At 53.3% G+C, this 21,578-nt stretch overlaps 1 protein-coding gene across 6 annotated transcripts in view; it reads right to left on the reverse strand.

Moving 5' to 3' along the window:
• The window catches only part of ECSCR (endothelial cell surface expressed chemotaxis and apoptosis regulator), a 71,545-nt gene extending 50,278 nt beyond the window's left edge, over window positions 1–21,267 (reverse strand). The window contains exon 1 of one of the 6 annotated variants that reach the window (XM_039483460.1): window positions 21,002–21,267. In XM_039483460.1, coding sequence (XP_039339394.1) covers window positions 21,002–21,088 — 87 coding nt within the window. In that variant the 5' untranslated portion in view covers window positions 21,089–21,267. Of the gene's footprint in view, window positions 1–15,862; window positions 16,158–21,001 lie in introns of those variants that run through there. The other 5 variants (XM_039483457.1, XM_039483455.1, XM_039483458.1 and 2 more) reach the window with 5 other exon arrangements.
• Between the last annotated feature and the right edge of the window lie 311 nt (window positions 21,268–21,578).

The raw sequence follows: 21,578 nt of genomic DNA on the forward strand, positions 1-21,578 counted from the left end.
CACCGTATTTCCCAGCCTGGCTGTGGCCTGAGATATCTCTTTCGAGAGCCTAGGCCAGGGGTGGGCAAACTATGGCCCGCGGGCCAGATCCAGCCTGTCAGGGCTTTGGATCTGGCCCGCGGGATTGCCACCCCCGTGGCGCCACGGGGCTAAGGCAGGGTCCCTGCCAGCTCTGGACCCGTACCGCGCCCAGAAGCAGCCAGCACCATGTCCCTGCGGTCTCTGGGGGGTGGGGGGCAGAGGGCTCTGTGTGCTGTCCTCGCCTGCAGGCACCCCCCCAGTTCCCATTGGCCGGGAACAGGGAACCACAGCCAATGGGAGCTGCGGGGGGCGATGCCTGCGGGTGCCTTCCCCAGGGGTGGCAGGGACTTGGTGCTGTCCACTTCCAGGAGCGCCATGGGGCCAGGGTAGGCAGGGAGCCTGCCTTAGCCCCACAGAACGCCGCTGCCACCCCGGAGCCACTCAAGGTAAGCACTGCCGGGCCGGAGCCTGCACCCCGAACCCATCCTGCACCCCACACCCCAACCCTCTTCCCTGAGCCCCCTGCTGCACCCCACACCCCTCCTGCACTCCTACCCCCTGCCCTGAGCCCCCAACCCTCTGCCCTGAGCCCCTTCCTGCACTCCGCACCCCCTCCTGCACCCCAACCTCTTGCCCTGATCCCCTTCCTGCACACCACACCTGCTCCCACAGCCCACACTCCCTCCCACACCGCAACCCCCTGCCCCAGCCCTACATTCATAGCCCTGCATGCAATTTCCCCACCCAAATGTGGCCCTCAGGCCAAAAACTTGCCCACCCCTGGCCTAGGCTGAGGATCTCTGCAGGACTGGGGCATGCCCAGATGCAAAGCTCCTGGACCTTGGGAGTTCATGGTCTGGGCAGGAGATCGCCACGGAGATCACATGGACTCCAGGACTGCAGCATGCAGGGGAGCTACTCCCTGCAGCTCTCACTGCTTTGCAGGCCATGCGGCCCAGCTCCCCTCCGGCTGACAGCTGAGCTCCGCTCCTGTGCCCCTCAGTAGGCTCTGCTGCGAGGGAAGGTGTCATCCCCCCGTGTGCTCTGCCAGAGCGGAAGCTTGCCCCAGCATGGCTTAGTGCTCATCTAAGCAGGTGCCTTCTCCCACAGGGCTCTCCCCACTGCTCCCTGGTGGCCCTTTGGCACTGTCTGCCTCCTACCAGCATCTCAGTCTCCAAGACTTCCCCGGCTCTCCTCCCTGCCCGGAAGTACCGTTCGTGTTTTGACAGAGCTCAGGACCAGCGCGGGGGGGTGTTTTCCCCAGCCATGGGGTGGGGAACACTCTGGTGCCTCTTGGGGTATCTGCTACAGTTATGCTGGCTGGTGGCAAGGCCCCTGCATTACAGAGCCCAAAGCTGGTTTATGGCAGCAGCTGGGGAGCGGGGATGGAGTTGAAGCCGGAAGCTTCTATCGAGGTTGGCAGCATTCCAGCAGCATCTAGCCGGGCAGCTCTGCTGCCCTCTGCCCCATTGCAGTGAGTGAAATGGGCGTGGCTGGCTGCAGTGGTGGATTAGCCAGTGGGCCCACGGAGCCCATGTCCAGGGGCCCCGGCCAATTGTGGGGCCCCCTGAAAAAATTGGCGCCCCACCCTCTGGAGACAAGTGCTGAGGCGGAGGAAATCACTGCACCCTGACCCCACTTCCTGGCAGCAGCACCAGGCAGGTGGGCGGGTGAAGCCCCAGTGCCCCGACTCCATCCCCAGCAGAAGAGCTGGGTGGTGTGGGAAGCCCCAGCACCTGGACCCTGGCTGCGGCCCCAGGCCTGGAGGAGCTCTGGCTGGCTCCCTGCCATGACCTCAGGGCTGGGGAGCTCTCAAACCCCTCTGAGGCTCCGGGGCCTTGGCGGGGTGACAGAGCTTCTCCAGTCTTGGGGCCACGGAGGGGGGGGGGCAGAAAACAGCAAAGACGGGAGTAGTGTGTTGGGGAGGCAGAATGGGGCGGGACTCTGGGTGGAAAAGGGGTGGGCCAGGGAAGGGGAAGAATGGTGTGGGGCTTCGGGCAGGTCCGCAGGTGGAAGGGGTGGAATGGGGGCGGAACCACAGGTGGAAGGGCTGGGAAGGGGGCCCCCGCACTTGCTCTGGCCCAAGGCTCCACGAAACCTTAATTCACCTCTGGGCCTGGCCTCCCAAAATTGTACGTAGTGGATGGGAGTCAGGGTCTTCCCCATCTCAACACACACATCATGGTATCTTTCAGGGCAAGGCTGAAGGCCAGTCGTTTCCTTAGGAGATGGCTTGTTTTGGGGAGGTGGGTTTCTTTCACTCCACCAGCTCCTGGGGTTCATATTAGGGAGGGGCTAGAACCAACCCCCGGGTTACAAACTCTCTCTAAGGCTTGCAGTGGAGTTGGGACAGAGGCCGGAATCTGAAACCAGATTTGCCATGCACACCTGGACCACCGCTGTGTCAAACCCCTGCATCCCACCACCCCAGACTTTGAGGGTTCTGCTCTCTGGCTTGGGATCCAAATGGTCCTTCTTTAAGTTTATAGGTGTGATGGGCCAATCTGAACCCTGGTGAAAACAGGCGAAGCTCTGAGTGAAGTCAATGGCGTCGCCCCTGCTGACTCCATGGTCCAGTTTGGCCCAGTGCCTTGTTTCCAGCTGAGTTTGCTAAAGTGCCTGGGAGTCTCCACACCTGGGGCACCCCCAGATCCCAGTGAGCTGTTCTCCACCATCACTTTAAGAACTGTTGGCACGTGCAAGGCCCCGGTCTCTGTGCCCTTGGCAAGGCTGCAGCAGGAGCATGCCACACAGGGGCTGCATTGTGCTTTTGGTGTGGCTGGCGTGTGCTTTCTAGTTCATTACATTTCAATGGCCCACTTGATTGGGCACTTACAGAGAATAGTCCTTTCTCAAGAAGCTGACCAAATGCTTCACTGGTGCTACTTAGAATCAAACACATTGAGATACAAGTCACATAGCCAATATTCATAATTTCAAATACAAAAATGATACATGCATACAGACAGCATAATCATAACCAGCAAATTACAACCTTTCCATTCACCCACGAAAGCTCATGCTCCAAAACTTCTGTTAGTCTATAAGGTGCCACAGGACTCTTTGCTGCTTTAACAGATCCAGACTAACACGGCTACCCCTCTGATACTTGACACCATGCAAGGCACTGCATTTAGCCATATGGAGTGGAAATCCATCAACCTCATGAAGAAACTTGCACAAATACAGACAGATATCATCTTCCTTTCCAAATGCAAACAGATGGACATCATACCAAATGGACTAAAGGTAAAAAATCCACTGCTATCTACATACTACACAGACCACAGTGAGAGATTATGCCATACTCTATCAAAGAAACTGAGGAACCACCTGATCAGCATCCTATACAGCAAACAGGAAAACATCAAAAAAGAGCTCTCCAACCTGGAGACTCTCATAAATAACCAAACTTCCATACAAACGGACTTCACTAAAATAAGACAGGAGATCTACATTACTCACTTCACCACTCTACAAAGGAAAAAGGACTGTAAACTGTCTAAACTCCTACCTGCCACATGGGGCCACAACCGTGGTACCCCTAACCCACTCAGCAATATCTTTAATCTATCCAACCACACACTCAGCCCAGAAGAAAAGTCTGTCCTATCTCGGGGACTCTCTTTCTGCCCTGCCACCCCCACAAACATGATACAGTTCTGCGGCAATCTGGAAGCCTACTTTCGCCGTCTCTGACTCAAAGAATACTTTCAGGATAACACTGAACAGCCCACTGATACACAGTTACCCTCCCACTAACAGCACAAAAAGATGAACTCCACATGGACTCCTCCTGAGGGTCGAAATGACAGTCTGGACCTATACACAGAATGCTTCCGCCGACGTGCACAGGCAGAAATTGTGGAAAAACAACATCGCTTGCCTCATAACCTAACTCGTGCAGAACGCAATGCCATCCACAGCCTCAGAAACCACCCTGACATTATAATCAAAGAGGCTGATAAAGGAGGTGCTGTTGTCATCATGAACAGGTCTAACTACCAAAAGGAGGCCGCCAGACAACTCTCCAATACCAAATTCTACAGGCCACTTCCCTCAGATCCCAACGAGGAATACATTAAAAAACTGCACCATCTACTCAGGACACTCCCTACACCAACACCGGAACAAATCAACATACCCTTAGAGCCCCGACCAGGGTTATTCTATCTACTACCCAAGATCCACAAACACGGAAATCCTGGATGCCCCATCATCTCGGGCATTGGCACTCTCACTGAAGGACTGTCTGGATATGTGGACTCTCTACTCAGACCCTATGCTACCAGCACTCCCAGCTATCTCCGTGACACCACTGATTTCCTGAGGAAACTACAATGCATTGGTAACCTTCCAGAAAACACCATCCTAGCCACCATGGATGTAGAGGCTCTCTACACCAACATCCCACACACAGATGGAATACAAGCTGTCAGGAACAGTATCCCTGATGATGCCACAGCACAACTGGTTGCTGAGCTCTGTGCCTTTATCCTCACACACAACTATTTCAAATTTGATGACAATATATATCTCCAGATCAGTGGCACCGCTTTGGGCACCCGCATGGTCCCACAATATGCCAACATTTTTATGGCTGACCTGGAACAACGCTTCCTCAGCTCTCGTCCACTCACGCCCCTTCTCTACCTACGCTACATTGATGACATCTTCATCATTTGGACCCATGGGAAGGAGACTCTGGAAAAATTCCACCACGATTTCAACAGCTTCCACCCCACCATCAACCTCAGCCTGGACCAATCTACATGGGAGGTCCACTTCCTTGACACCATGGTGCAAATAAGTGATGGTAACATTAACACCACCCTATACCGAAAACCTACCGACCGCTATGCCTACCTTCATGCCTCCAGCTTCCATCCTGGGCACACCACATGATCCATTGTCCACAGCCAAGCACTGAGGTACAACCGCATCTGCTCTAACCCCTCAGACAGAGAGCAACACCTACAAAATCTCCACCAAGCATTCTCAAATCTACAATACCCACACGAGGAAATAAGGAAACAGATCAACAGAGCCAGACGTGTACCCAGAAGCCTCCTACTGCAAGACAAACCCAAGAAAGAAACCAACAGGACTCCACTGGCCATCACATACAGTCCCCAGCTAAAACCCCTCCAACGCATCATCAGGGATCTACAACCCATCCTGGACAATGATCCCACACTTTCACAGGCCTTGGGTGGCAGGCCAGTCCTCACCTACAGACAACCTGAAGCATATTCTCACCAATAACTGCATACCGCACCATAGTAACTCTAACTCAGGAACCAATCCATGCAACAAACCTCGATGCCAACCCTGCCCACATATCTACACCAGCGACACCATCACAGGACCTAACCAGATCTGCCACACCATCACCGGTTCATTCACCTGCACGTCCACCAATGTAATATACGCCATCATATGCCAGCAATGCCCCTCTGCTATGTACATCAGCTCCCTGGACAGTCTCTACGGAAAAGGATAAATGGACACAAATCAGATATTAGGAATGGCAATATACAAAAACCTGTAGGAGAACACTTCAACCTCCCTGGCCACACAATAGCAGATCTTAAGGTGGCCATCCTGCAGCAAAAGAGCTTCAGGACCAGACTTCAAAGAGAAACTGCTGAGCTTCAGTTCATCTGCAAATTTGACACCATCAGCTCAGGATTAAACAAAGACTGTGAATGGCTTGCCAACTACAAAACCAGTTTCTCCTCCCTTGGTTTTCACACCTCAACTGCTAGAAGAGGGCCTCATCCTCCCTGATTGAACTAACCTCGTTATCTCCAGCCTGCTTCTTGCTTGCATATATATACCTGCCCCTGGAAATTTCCACTACATGCATCCGACGAAGTGGGTATTCACTCATGAAAGCTCATGCTCCAAAACTTCTGTTAGGGTAGGTTTACACTTACCTTCCCCATCGACGCGGTGAGTTCGACTTCACGGAGTTCGAACTATCGCGTCTGATCTAGACGCGATAGTTCGAACTCCTACTCCACCACTGCAAGCGGCGGTGGTGGAGTTCACCCCACCGTGTCTGAACTAGGGTATTCAGCTACGTTATTCACGTGGCTGAATTTAGTTAGTGTGGACCAGCCCTTAGTCTATAAGGTGCCACAGGACCCTTTGCAACCTTTCCATAGACACCTTACTCGACCTCCTTTGTACAAGATTTGGTGCAACTATAGAACCTTGGTTGCAACAATGATGTATACGGTCACAGTTCATGTCAATAACATCACACTATGACCTCTGTGAATTTTGCAGTGCTGGTGCGGCTGACCTCAGAACCACCCCAGCAGCTGGAGAAGCCCTGGGGCCAGCCGCACTGGCTGGGGCTCTGGCAGCCCTGCCCTGGAGCAGCGGTTCGGGACCAGTGGCGGCAGTGGTGGGGCCTCGGGCTGCCTCCCCGGCCTGGACCAACGGCAGTGGGGAACCCCAGGTTGTCCCCATCTGGGAGTGGCAGCGGGGCAATGGGCTGCTCCTCCCCCCCAGAAGCCGCGGGGCCCTGGGCCACACCCCCTCCAGCAGCAGCAATGGGGCCTGGGCTGATCCTCCCCTCCACAGCAGCAGGGGGCCCTGGGCCGCTCCCAGTGGCAGTGGGGCCCTGTGCTCCCCCCCACCCCTCAGCAGGTAAGATTTAGTCATAGGTATTTTTAGTAAAAGTCATGGACAGGTCATGGGGCCGTGACTTTTTGTTTATTGCCCATCACCTGTCCATGACTTTCACTAAAAATACCCATGACTAAAACGTAGCCTTACAAATTATCCACTACAGCCCTTTCTGCACAGATGTGGTACTCGGAGATTAATCTCTAGATTAAGGTTTTACTTCATTCTGAAATGAGAACAGATTCCAGGTCACAGCAGCCCGCAACCCAGCTAAATCTCTGCATTAAGCCTCTTGGGCTGGGAAGGGACAGAGACATATCCAGCCCCTTCCTCTCCATACATATGAAGTCCCTAGTCGATGTTTGCCTGAGCTCACTCCTTTGAAAGCCACCCTCAAGGTAAGAGCAGTTGGACTCTGATCATTTCTGTAAAAGTGGGGAGCGGACGATTCGCAGACTAGTTAGCAGATTGCTTTCCAGTGAAGGGGAAACGCCAGCTTTCCCATCACTCTGGGATGGGATGTCAGGATGTGGAAGGTGTATCCAGATCAGTGGAACTGGAGTCAGAGGACCCGTGTTCCCTGGAGTGGCTGTTATTGACTGGTTGTTAAGTACCTGTTGTGTGGCCCTTATGACTCCCTCTGGAAAAGGCAGGTGTCATTGGAATCACAGTTGCTGGTTAGTGTGAAAAGAGAAGACTGAGCCAGTGGTTGGGGCACTAATATGGGACTTTGAAGACCTAGGTTCAAGTCCCTGCTCTGCCGGACTTCCTGTATGACCTTGGGCCAGTCGCGTAGCTGCTCTGTGCCTCAGTTTCCCATCTGTGATCGGTATAACAGCTCTGTCCTGCCTCACAGAGGAGTTGTAGCACTCATCTGGCCCCTCGACTGGAGTATCTAAATACCTGAGAGAGGCAGTCATCCTACTTTGTGTGGAATAACACAGGTGAGATATTAGTACAAACAGTTCAGAACAGGGCTGTGTTATAGAGCCAGTTAGAGGACCTGCAGTGTGCTAATAAATTGTTCAGTCTGCACTGCACGACGCCTGCTGTAGTTATTTCTGCCATCACGCTGGCTGTGTCCTGCCATCCTTTCCTCAGTTTCAGTGGGAGTGAGACTGGGTCCAGTGACCATTCACTGGACCCAGTGGGGATTAGATTCATGAGCACATGCAGAAGCATGTGAAGAGAAGGGGGCGGGTGGATTGTGCAGTACAGATCACGTGCATTCTGGGTGGGTTTCACTCGACAAGACTAATTGCCTCTAGCATAAAACTATTCTGAGCTCTTGTACGAGAGGGTGGCATTTCACACAGAATATCAAGGCTACTGTTGCTCTCTTTACATACAGACAGGTGTTTTTCATTGATAAAACTGCAAGGGAATTCAGTAGCCTGCATCTGGAGCATAACCGCTGCATGGCAGGGGTTGAGCCTCCTTTTGTGTTTGTCTGGAGCCAGGCGCCTTGTGGGAACTGCTGGAAACAGGCAGTGACACTTCGCTGTCTCCTAATGGCTTCCCACAGCAAGGTACTGAGAAATTGAGCAAAGGGTACACACAAGGATACTGACCAGGGGAACACCCATCCAAGAAAACTGACCCAGTCAGGGCATGAGATCAGCAATACACCCCTGGTGCTCACCAAAAGCTTACCTGGTGGTGCACTTTTTACATTGTCTCAGGTGACTCTGATGAGTTTGCTTGGACAGACTGGCCAGGATCATGGTGCACAGAGAGAGAGACTGGGTTTGTTTTGTACTTTGTTTCTTTAAAAACCCAATAATGTTTAAGGAAAAGTATCCAAATGGGGAGGGGGAAGGATTTTTTTTTCCAGGGAAAAGTGGAGATTGGGTGCAGGAGACAAACTTTTGGGTCTGTGTATGTGCACACATAGCTGTAGTGAGGGGGTATTTTCCTGGGTAAAGGGATATAACTCTTGCACGTGAGTGAGAGTAGCTTGGCGAGAGGAATGCTTTGTGTGGGGGTGGGGGTGTATGTGACAGAGTAATAATGTGGCATTTCCCTGTGTGATGCAGTTCCTCTCTCTACCTCATGTGTGTACATAAGTGTGATGTGGCATGGCACGAGTCCAGCATTAGCGCATGTGAAGAGACATTTCCTCTTTCCCCGGTGAGTGGGTGTGTGTGTGTAATGATGTGGCAGTTTCTTGGGTGAGTCCAGTTCCAATAAAGCACTTTCAGTCCCAATTTGACCTGCCGGGAGCCATTTCTACCGAGTTCTACCCTGAGGCTCAGAGCTCCTCCCCAGAATTGGACTCCCACGGGGACTGGGAAGCTAAGGTATTACCTGAGCTGCAGGGTACTCTTTCATTTTGCTTCCTTTTCTCTTCAAACCCCCTCCCCTTCCCTGTCACTGAGTCACTTCCTCCCGCCTCAGCTCACAACCTCCCTCAGTGATACTCTGTGTCCTGGGCACAAACTGCACACAAATCCTGGTGCATTGTGAAGAGACTGGGCTGCCCAAGAGCTGCCCTGACTGGGGAATTCGACAGAGCAGGGGCAGGGTATAGAGCAGTGGTTCTCAACCAGAGGTACGTGCACCCCTGGGGGTACGCAGAGGGCTTCCAGGGGGTACATCAACTCATCTAAATATTTGCCTAGTTTTACAACAGGCTACATAAAAAATACAAGTGAAGTTAGTACAAACTAAAATTTCATACAATGACTTGTTTATACTGCTGCATATACCGTACATTGAAATGTGAGCGCAATATTTATATTCCAATCGATTTATTTCATAATGATATGGAAGAATGAGAAAGTCAGTAATGTTTCTGTAATAGTGAGCTGTGACACTTTTGTATTTTTATGTCTGCTTTTGTAAGCAAGTAGTTTTTCAGTGTGGTGAAACTTGGGGTACGCAAGACACATCAGACTCCTGAAAGTGGTACAATAGTCTGGAATGGTTGAGAGCCACTGGTTTAGAGGAAGGGAGCTGAGAATTTTGCAGTTTCTACTCTGGTTGCAGAGTAAGTTATTTGCGCAAATGTAATTTACACCACCTGAAATTAACGCAGAATGCCCTGGCCGGGGCAGCTTTATGTTTTTTGAGGCCCCAAGCACGGCAATCAGGCTGCTTTCGGCAGTTCGCCTGTGGATAGTCTGCTGGTCATGTGGATTCGGCGGCGTTTCTGCGGGTGATCTGCTGGTCCCGCGCCTTCGGCACCCGCCACCAAATTGCCACCAAAGCGGTGGGACCGGCGGACCTCCCGCAGGCATGCTGCCGAAGGCTGCCTGACTGCCGCCCTCAAAGTGACCGGCGCGTCACCCCTCATGGCTTGCCGCCCCAGGCATGCGCTTGCTGCGCTGGTGCCTGGAGCCGCCCCTGGCCCTGGCAGGAGATGGGATATGGTAGCATTGATAGACAGACCCAGGCAGATCAGAAGAGCTACAGTCCTCATTCCCCACTTGATAAAGACAGGCCAGCTGCCCAGTTCAGGATGACTTTGCTGTGAAGCATTTGATTCCCTAACAGTGCTTCAGTGATTTGGACTTTGAGTGAGATACACAAGTGGCAGGAGGATTGCGGGGGGAGGGGCCCTCGAGTGGATTCTTTAGAGCAACTCACACACGCTCCGCAGGGTCTCAGTTCAGTAACACATGTAAGCGCACACATAACTTTAAGCACATGAGCAGCCCCACTCACTTCACACTAACTTCAGCTGCACTACACATGGTTGACATTAAAGGTGTGCTTAAGTGAGGTGCTGAGTCAGGGCTCATTCTTCAGTTTCCCTTCCCCCTCCTGACTCCTTCCCCAACTCCCTCTAGGGGTGGCTGCTGGGTATTGTGTTTACTCTATTTACATGGGGAGTTGACACACTAGACACATTCAGACTGGAAATAAGGCAAACATTGTTAACAGGGAGGTAATTAGCCATTGGAAAAACTTTCCAAGAGTCGTGGCAGATTCTCCAATACTGACAATGTTTTAAATCAAGATGTTTTTCTAACAGTTCTGCTCTAGGAAATACTTTGGGCAAGTTCTCTGGCCTGTGTTACACAGGAGGTCAGACCAGATGGAACCCTGGGGGTCTTCTTCTCTTGGAATCTATGAAATTAGTGACCAACTACTGGGCTAGCTTCTGGTTTCCCCTGAGTAGAGTGATCATATTTTCCCAAAGGGAGAACAAAACACCGCACAGGCCAGCCCAAGGCCTCCCTCTCCCTCCCCCATGCAGGGTTGGCCTGAGGTCCCCCTCCCACCCAGGGCCAGCCCGAACCCTCCTTGCCTCCTGCCTGCGTGGGGCTGGCCTGAGGTCTTCCTTCCCACTCTGCGCCTGGCCCTACCTGAGTCCCCCGCCACTCTTGCATGGGGGCTGCCTGAGGCCCCACTCTTCCCCTGGCATGCAAGGCTGGTCTGAGCCCAACCTGAAGCCCCCTGCACATGGGGCCAGCCCCCTGCCAGAGTCACTCTCCCTAGCCCTCCCACTGGCATGGGGGCTGGCATTTCTGCACCCTCCCCCACATTCCTCTGCGCCCCACTAGGGTTCCACCCCACTTTTTTGGCAAGACTCTGCCTTTGTCCAGTTTGCTCTTGCCAAATGATGATCAGCTGGCAAGAGCAAATGGGACAAATGCCCAGTTTCACCAAAAGAGTCAGGACTGCCAGGACAGGGCCGAAAAAGGAACTGTCCCAGCCAAAATGGGATGTATGGTCACCCTACCGCTGATGAGCCACTAATCACTCGCCCCTGGGCTCTACACCCAGCACTGCCTGCAGTGCTAGACTTTGGGCTGCCAGCACACTGGATGGACTGGGACCTGGCCATGGCTCCAGTCCCAGTTGTGCAACAGGCCCGAGGGCAGTGCTTGCTGCCAGTGACGGATTAGCTGCTGGGCCAACAGTGGGGAGCAAAGGAGAAAACGGGTTGCGGGGGGCAGTGTGTGTGGGGGGGCAGAATGGGATGGGACCATGGGTAGACAAGGGCTGCGCTGTGGGGAAAAGGGGCAAAAGGAGGTGTAGCTGGGGGCAGGGCTGCAGGGGTAGAACAGGGGCAGGACCACAGGCAGAAGGGGTGGAGAGGGCCCCCCCACAAAACTTTAATCTGCCTCTGCATGCTGCTCCTTTATAAAGATGTGGTAGGGAAAGGTGTGGCTATACTGCCTTTGTAGACCCTGAGGGAAGCTACCTGCCTGTGCCCCGTGCAGACAGAACGCTGCAGCGCACCAGTGGCAGGCACTACCCCACGGACAGAATTTGGGCAAATGGAATGAAAAAGTGATCTGCTAGCTTGAGCGTCCTTGTATGTTTAAACACCTCACTCAACAAACAGCCGCCCCCCTCTGCCCCCCCACAGAACGGCAAACTGGCAGCCATTGTACCAGGCATTTAAATAATCCATTTCTTCAGATAATCTGCTCGCAATTGGTGCCAAGTTGCCTGCGGATAATAATCGCACATCTGCTATGCTGCTCTAGTTTTACTGTCAATGTGATTTATCCAAGATAGCTTCTGCAGGGTCGGAGAGAGCAAACTGTACAGGTCTTAGAGCGCCTCTGCCCTTCCCCCACAGTGAGGGCTACAGGGCTCTTCCTTCTTGATAATCCTGGATGAATCCCACCCCTATCACAGAGGATCCAGGATGCAGCATGTTTCAGAGCAGCATTTCGGTGTTGCCCAGGTGCTGCACAGTGCAGATAATTTGGGATTATCGGCTCAGTCAAAACATGCATATCCTAAACTCCTTACACCAGGCCCAGTCATCCCCCTTAGAGCCATGTATATAGGAGACCCTCCATGACTGGATCTCCCTCCTCCTGGGACCTCCGGCACGATCTCCCTGCTCTGGAGGATACCATGGAAGGATCACTATGGGCCAGGATCCACAAGTGCCAGGGGAACAGGAGGGCAAGTGTTGAGTGCCACACTACAGTTCAGGACCGAAACGGAGGACTCATCACACTGAAATTGTATTGAATGACACAGTCAAGTGAAGTGAACTCTAACCCTGACCCTCCCCTGCCTCTCTCTTGTATCCAGAGTGATCAAACTGTGATTTTAGTGGAATTCGGACTTTTCCAATGTTCACCCAAACCAATAGGGTTCTGCTTGCTGATGCCTAGACTATCCCTGAAATTTTGCAATTGATCAGCTGCAGCATTCAAAATTTCCTGGGTTACCTCCGAACAGAGAAATGCTGTTGAGTTGCAGATGGGTTCTCACTTCACTTAGCCAAGTGATATCCGGGCAGTAACAGACTAGAACTGTTCAAATGACATGCTACATATGTCCAATCTGTTTTACTTCTCCACAGGTGAGGGTCCATCCTTCAGCAATGAATATCTCCACCCCAAGCAGCCAGCCAAGGCAACATGAGCCTCTGGACTTGGCTGGATTCACTACAGGCTCTGTCATCCGGGGTGTGACCAAGAAGGCCGATGCCCTTCCCATGATCACGGTCATCGTGGTCATTTTCGTCCTCTTGGCTGTTGTCATCATTGTTCTGGTGCGCTACGGCCCGCAGCTGTGCACACTGCAGATCACCCTGTACCATGAGCCCATGCCGCAGGATCTGGAGAACGGGGTGCACCTAACAGATTGGAAGAAACTGGGCTCCAAAAGGAAAAGCAGCACGCAGCCTGCTCAGAACTACCAGGGAGAACCGGGCAGCAATGACACTGCTGTACTGAGTGTCCAGTGCTCCTGTAAGCACCAACTGCCCTGCAGCAACGCGGAGCCTAATGTCATAGAGATCACCTACCTGTGAATGGCTCGTGGTGGGGCCGGAGGCCAGCCCTGGTCAGACAGTCGCCAAGGGGACAATGGCTCTGTTGGAGAACAGCAATGTTTGGAGTTGAGGATTTGCCAAAGACCCACCAGTATTTGAACACTGGTTTTATTGCCTCATGATCCCCAGCAGATCAGACGCACCCAGTAGTCAGTTGTGTGTCCCGGGCGAAAAGCAGCTTCAAAGAGATAGATTTGGGTGGCTGTCACAATGTGCGTTTGAAACACACTTCAGTTCTTTCAGATATTTCAGAATGTCCATGCCCAAGAGCTGACGGGGACTTGAGAAGGGCAGAGCCAAGAAGGTAGCTGATCCCTGCATCTGTCTCTGTGATACACCTTAATGACACTCAGCATTCATGAAGCACTTTATAGCAGCCCTGTCGGGTAGGTAACTGCTGTCCCTTTCCTAGGCCATCAGCCGCAGTGGCAGGACAAGGACGACTCAGGAATTAATGACAGAGTGCCCATTGGTGCTGCAGGCAGAGAAAGCCCTGCTCTCACGCTAACCCCTCACGGGGAGCTCACTGCCTCATCCCTCTATCCAGAGTGAACAAACAGGGATTTTTGTGGAAATCAAGCTTTTCTGGTTTTCCGATTGTCACCCAAATCCATAGAGCTCTGCCCACTGATTCCTAGAATGGCCCCTGAAAGTCTGCAATTGATCGGCTGTTGTTTTCAGAAGCTGCCACATGACAGACGGCAGAGAAATGCCAGCTGGGACTGAAGGGTCTGAGTGGAAAGCCTGGGAACTGCATTGGAACTGCCACCATGGGGGCATCTGCTACATGGTCAGGGCAAAACTCAGCAGAAACACTAAGAGCTCCAAGGAAACATGTGCATGACCCTCTGCTCCTCCTAGCCCAGCCCCAAGGCCGTCCTTAGGGTTTATGGGACCCTATGCAGTATTATTAAACTGGTGCCCCTATGCTCCACTGAAGGCGGTCCCCAGCCGGTGCTGCTGACCCCAGTGTGTCGAGTGGGCACAGCTACCACCCCTGCCCACAGACCCCCAGAACCACCCCCCATTGCTGACACACTGAGCTTTACACAGCAGACACTGCAGCAGTGGCTCAAGGCAGGCTTCGTGCTGCCCCATGGAGGCTGCATCTTGCCAGAGCCCTCAGCCCTCCTGCAGCCCCTAGCCACTCCTGGCTCACCATGAGCATTTTGACAGGAAGTACCAAGCAACAACAACAACAACAACGCAAGTGTGTGTGTGCGTGCATATGTGCGTTGTGTGTGAGAGAGAGAGAAAGATGGTGGGTTGGGGGACTGTGTGACTGTGTGTTGGGGAATGTGAGATTGTGTGTGTGTGTGAGACAATCTGTGTTGGGGGACTGCAACTCATGAGAGGCAGAGTATGTGGGTGTGAGAGTGACAGTGTGTGTGTTAGGGAACTGTGAGAGACAGTGAGTGCACGGTCACGCACTTAGCATCCAGGTTCACTCTCCCTCCCCCCCCCCCCCCCAGCTTGGCTCCGGCCCCTGCACTTGCCCCACTATGCCTGCTTGCCCAGCACTCCTGCTGGGGAGTGGGGTTGAGGTGCGGGGGCTTACCCCACTCTGCCCGGCGCTCCAGCTGGGGAGTGGGGGCTTACCCCGCTGCGCCCGGAAGTCCCCGCACCCAGACCCTGCTACCTGGCTGGAGCGCCAGGTGAGCAAAGCCCCACACCCCAACCCCGCTCACCAGGTGCACGCCTGGGCCCCAGGGGGCCCCTGACCAGCGGGTCCATCAACCCCCGCAAGGCCAGCTGGAGAGGGTGGTGGGGAAGTGGCCCTGATTCCTCCTGCCCCCCATCCCCTGCCACCTGTCATTACTCACCCACCTGAAGTCAGGGCCCACCCAAGTGTCCCGTCCTGGCTACACCACTGCTCAGTGGTGGAAATGGGAACACGGACTCCAAGATGGAAGAGTTGAAGGTTTCAAGGGCGGTAAAGAAGCACAAAAGAAGGGACTCATGCAGGTGTGAGATGGATCGGAACCTGATCCCCAGATTAGGCCGCCCTGCACGTTAGGGGTGTTTTGGTCCAGAGGCCGAGGCCCATCTCTAAAGCAGAAGCACAGAGTGAGGAAGAGATGAGGGAGAGGGCCCTGGTCTTAGCTCTTCACGGGGATTAATTCTCACTGAAGTCAGTGGGGCCTGCTGACCCTCTGCCCCTTTGCACAAGAGGGAAAGTGAGGGACAGTGGTGCACAAAAGTGTGCTCTCAGGGCAGATCCTACTCTTTCACTTTGCCTCCTACTGCCCCCTTGTGGTTGGGTGCAATAATGCTGGGGTTTCTGCTTCAGTTTCCCCTCTCAGGCGTCTTAAAGGCTCCACCCCAAGTTCCCTTGGGTCTGATTTTACCCGCTCCTCGAGGCCACGCACCTAGTGCAAGGAGTCCTGGAAAGTCCGTTTATCCCCAATGCCGTGCCCTTAGACCATCCCCAGACACAGCCCAGCAACTTACCTCAGACCTCACCTCTGGCATCTTCTGCCTCACCCAGCCTGTCATTGAACAACCAGCCCAGCCATTCCAGCTGGAGGCCTTCCAGGCATCTCAGCCTCTGGCTAGGGAAGACCAGCAGGCTAGCCCCTCTGCCAGTCTGAGTCTGCGTCATCCTCCCAGCACTGACCCCTCCAATCACAGCCAGGCACCTCTCATGCCACCCTGCCCTCTCAATCAGATCAACCTGAGACACACCTGGGCTGGACTCACTTCACTTACAGGGGCCAGTTGTCCTGTGACATGCCCTACTGTGCAAGGGCAGACAGCTCTGCAGGGGGGCAGGGCATGGGGGTCTGGGAAGTCCACTACTGCAGCCTCTTGTACTGCACAGGGCTAGTCACCTCCAGAGGGCTGCTCTGGGCCCTTAGGAGTGTGTGAATTCATAGCCCTTCACTCCCCTGTGTGTGCCAATCCTGGCTACTCGAGATGGGCACTGGACAGAAGATTGGAAGTAGCTTGACAAGATCTCCCTTGGCTCAAATGGTAGAGGCCTGTGCTTCTGGAGCCGTAGGCCCAGGGCGCTAGGCCCAGTGATGGAGGGGGGGTTGTGAGGGAGAAGTGGGTGGGAGGATGTGTATAGCAGGAAACCAAACGACTGGGAATGGTTTGAGGCAGAACCTCAGTGGTGAAGCAGGCACAGAGGGTAGCTCTATGGATAACACTATTGGCCTTTTCCCAATAAAGTTCCTTGGTCAGTGTTAGAAGGTGACTCTCTGTATTCCTTTGCCGCAGTCACACAACATGGTGACCTCTGTGGGAGCCTCCCGAAGGCAAAGTTGGGGGTGGGGGCATGACAAGGCAATGACCAGGCTTCTCCATCTCAGCCAGGACACTGTCATCCTGGAGGCTGAGGCTGGATTTCTGGAGTGGGTTGGTTGCTCACAGGGGAGACAGCAGGGAACGCCATGCCAAGAGACACTGTCCTCATCCATTTCATACACGGGGTTGGATGGCTCCAGCCCGGCCATGGTTACACTCACTAGGTGCAGGACTCCTGCTGGAAATCACCCACCACCAGGTCAAAGGCCCCAGATCACAAACTGCTTTCTCCTCTGCACCCATAACCCTGCCACCGTCCCCTCAGCAATCTGGCTCCATGCTCCTAACCCAGCAAACACAAAAGTGCCTTTGCTGTTGGTCTCTCACGCTAAGGTGTGCGCCCCTGCCATGCCCAGAGCAGCTGAAAGGGGCTGGATTGACATCCCGGAAAGTCCTATCCAGCTACATAACCTGGTCAGCAGCAATGGAGGGCAGGCTCCAGGGCCTGTTTGGGCCTTGGCTGATCTCCAGGACTGGTGACGTTATGCTGTTGAGATGTGGCCACTAGAAACCAAATTGAATCACCAGGTCAGTTCACAACAGCCACTGAACAAGCATGAAGGGAGCAATTGAGTCACTGGCTGAACAACCACCTCACAAGGTTGTTGGAGAAGAGCCCTGCGTCCTCAGTAGCCTGCCTGGCTGGTTGTAGAGGAGCCAGGACACACTGGCTCCTGGCTCAGCCATGGTTCTGAGACCAGGAATCCCAGCCTCCTGCCTTCTCTTCAGCCCAGCTGGGGGGCTGCTGAGGCACTGGGACTCCCATGGCTCCCAGGCCAGCTGAGTCCCAGTCATCAGCCTGGGGAACTAGCTGGCCCAGGAGTCTGGAAGCCATGGGGTCCCCAACTCAGAAGGAATCTGCACAGCACCACAGACTTGTTAATCCCGGGGCTCCCCAACAGCACACCAGGTGAGTGCCGAGGAGTCAGGCAGTCGGCAGGAAACCTGCCCCTGTTCTGTCCTAAATCCAACCATTGCCACAAACATTTTCACCAATCAACAAATTCCAAAGCAAAATTGTTTTGTAGGAACTTTTCCACCCAGCTCTGCTATCGACACTTCCCTGAGCCGCCCTGTTCCCTATGGAAACTTGTCATTACCTCCATTTTATTATTATTATGAATACAGCAAGAGAGGCAATACTGACTAGTGTATAATCCACCAAATCCTGCAGATCTTACTCAGGTTTTACTCTTTCCTTACTCAGGCAGAACCCCCTGATGCTCAAGTGACTGGGCGAAGCCAAGAAGTGCTCATTACTTGCCCTTCTCAAAGTTCTCATTGATTTCGAGGGGCTTTTTGCCTGGGTGTGGAATGAGTAAAACCTGAGTAAGGACGTCCAGAACTACCACCAGGGGACTAGCACAGGAAGCATTGCAGACAGCTCTCTGACAATCACCAGCACTGCTGAACCCAAGTGATCGGCCCTCACTGTACATTATTCCTAAGCGCCAGTCTCCTTGGAAAGCTCATAACAAGGCACAGGGAGAAGAAATGGGGGTGAAAGGCAGAGGAGAAACATAAAAAGTCTGATTAACTGTGTTTGTAAGATGAGACATTGTGATGTTCACAGTGCTGGGCGGTGCAGATACCAGCCAACCACACGTCTTATCCGGGGAGAGAAGAGGTGAGCCAGCAGGTAACCGAGCAAACACAACAAACAAGCAGGAGAATATGCTCCGGAAGTAACCAGAAGCAATCCCTTTTCCTTCCGAAAGATAATGCCTGAGGGCAGCTAGGACTGGACACTGGTTGTGCTCTGCCATGCCTGAGTTCAGTGCTGCAGGATCCAATCAGCCAGCGTTTCTCAAATCTTTTACCATCAGGCCTCGCTTCCATCAAAGCAGAGGAACGCAGCCCTCCCCTTCCCTGCACTGGAGAGGATATTCACAGAGATGCACTGCCAGGCTACTGACGCACATGCTGTGATAGCAGCCTTTGCTGTGACACATGGCAGTGAGCTGGAGGCACTGATCTCTGGGCCCAGCACTTACCCCGATGGGGAAAGATCAACCCAAACTGGAGTCAGAGGGGATCTACAAATCAAACCCAGGTAACTGGGGCTCAAGGGGGGGAAGAGAATGGGGCGGAGGGATTAAGGGGAGAGCCCCAGGCCTCCCTGGCCTTTTCCCCTCCCCTCACTCCTGGCAAGGCCTGGAGGCAGCTGGCTGCTTCCCCCTCCTCCTGCTTGGGGGCTCCATGCTGGTTGGGTCCCCCTCCGTGGGCTCTGATGCTTGCTGGGTTCTGCTCGACCTCAGTGCACGGTTGGGCGCTACAGGACTGGCACCCCCTTCTTAGGGCTGAGGTGCCCCCTGGGTCTGAAGGGGGAAAGGAACTAAGCAGCGACATCTCCCCCACACAGCCCAGCTGTAGCACCAGAGCGAGCTGCTGCTCCCAGCAAAGGGTGCCAATCTCTGGTACAGCCCCATCCCGTTCCTTTCTGACATACGGGGATCGGCAGTGAAATGGTTAACGATGATGACACGGACATCGGCCTCATTAGGCTACAGAGTTGAGATGAATGTGGGACTGTTCCCTGTCTCCGAGCCATCCTGCCAGGCTGCCTTCAAACTCAGGCAGACTGCAGCAGTCCCACACTGCAGCAGTTCCACTCAGGTCCTCTTTCGGGAGTTTTCTTCTTCTCCCTGTGAAGGTCTAGAGGCGGATTTCTAATCTATTTTCCAAGTGCGAGCCAAAGCGCAGTTGAGGGTAAACAGAGTTCACTCATTTCTCCATTGGGGCCCATTAGGTTAGGTTAGCCACTTCTCTTTTATCGCTGCACCATGCAGAACCGGCTTGCTAAGCTGCTGGGAGCTCAGTGACAGCCTGCTGCTGCCCCCTGCCTCCATGGCTGAGTCCCCTATGTGCCTCCAGGAGGAGCCTTCCTGACCTACACCCTGCTTGGAGGGAGCCATCTCTGCCCAAACAGCCCGAGAACAGTGAGAAAAGGCAGCCAGCAGTGGCAGGTACAGATGTGGGGACTCATCAGCCTCACAGACTCTGGAATAGCCAGTGTCCAATTTGGGGCGGGGAGCTGAGACGACCAGTTGTGAGCAGGAAAGTGGAGCCACTTATGCCTCTCCATGGTGCCAGGCCTGTGCCCCAGATCCATCCTTTTCTCCTTGAGCCTGCAGGGTGTAGGGGTCTGTGGAGACCGCATGCTCAGTCCTTGACAGGGAGGAGGAGTGGCAGCACCCATGGATTCACTCTCCAGTTGACACCTGTCACAGTTCAGGTCAACTGCACCCATATTCCCTGTCTATGGTCCAGCAAGGGCACCCACTCTTAGCTCTCTAGCTTCCCAGCTGTCACCTCTCTTGGGCAGAGACCCATAACTCTTTCCCTCCTCACTGGGGTATTTCCAGGTTGCACAGTTCCCTGCCTACACTGTGAATCCCTCAAAAGGCAGGTGCCTCAGCAGGACTGCTTTGCTTCTCAGAGACTGGAAACAGTGTAATTGCTCCAGTTAAGGTACCACTCAGCTCTTTCTAAGCAATCACATTTATTCTTAATGTAAAAGCGTTACAGAGAAAACATTAAAAACAATAAGAATGTACATGCATGCTAATAAGTTTACCAGAGATCATCCCTAACTCCAACAAAGGCTCTGGCAGGAGAATGGGAGGACCCAAGTGAGATGCTAGAAGTGGTGCAAAAACATTTTCAACCCACAAAAAGTGTCAGGTACCTTTTATATCTTGTTAATAAGTGTTGTCAAGAATCTGGCAAAACAATAGATTAGTATATTGCCAAACTGTGCAAAATAGCTGACTCACATGAGTGTCAAATATTGAGAGTAACTAATTTGTGATAGATCAGTAATAAAGTGTGATGGACTGTACCCTTATATTCACCCTTTTTACAAGACTATGATACATCGTGTACAAAGTATGCCTTGTGAGTCATCATTTGAAAACCCATAATTTGCTGATCATAATTGTCCTGGTAAAATATGTGTGGCAAAATTATAAGTAAAAGTTGTTAAATTCTACTGTATAAGACATGTTCCAAGTCTGGGGAAACAGCTTCAAACCAGTCTGCTAGAAACAAAAGGCTAGCCAACACCTCAGCCAGTTGTCATTATAATCAAATGGTCTATCACCTGATTAAGTGACCATTCTTTAGCAGGAAGAAGGGTGTGAGTGAGAAATTTTCATCTTAGCAGTGGCACAGCTGGAGGTTCCCGGGCAGACTTTCTGCCTTCTGAACCTCAGCCTGAGATGATTTTCAAAGAAGAAAATAACTGTAAGTGAGAACAGAGGTGTAAACATACAGACTTACCCCCTGCGGGGCCTCCTGCTGGGTGTCCTCGGGAATTAGCGCTTTGACCCAGGAGCACCCTCTGCAGGCCAGTGATCCGCTTGCCATTGGCCCCCGTGTCCCTCCCAGGACCCTGGTGCCCTTATCCCAGAGTTCTGCCTCCTGTAGTACCCCACAGTCTTACTGGGGTTCCCCACCCCAGGGGAACCCCCACTCCCTATCCCCACATCACCTCAGTCATGGCTACTGCCAGTCTCTGTTTAGCCCCCACACCCTGGGGCAGACTGCAGTGTATCAGCCAATCATCACAGGCAACAAGGGGCTTGGACTGGCTGCCTTTACCCACCCTCTGGCTGCCCCTCTGCAAGCCCAATACCTAGGAGGCCTAGAACTAGGCCCTGCAGCCTGAGGAGTTGCTGGCCTAGGGCTTCCCAGTTCCTAAGGCCTTTCCCCAGCCCTGTCTCCCTCTAGGTCCCCTGGGTGAGTTCCCCAGCCAGCCAGCCTATCAAGTCAGAGGGAGACTGCCTGGGCTCCTGGCTCACTGCCTCTTATAGGGGTCAGCTGGGCCTGATTGGGACACGGCCACAGCTGAGCCTAC

The sequence above is a fragment of the Mauremys reevesii genome, linkage group 8 (assembly GCF_016161935.1).
Source record: "Mauremys reevesii isolate NIE-2019 linkage group 8, ASM1616193v1, whole genome shotgun sequence".
NCBI classification, from domain to species: domain Eukaryota; kingdom Metazoa; phylum Chordata; order Testudines; family Geoemydidae; genus Mauremys; species Mauremys reevesii.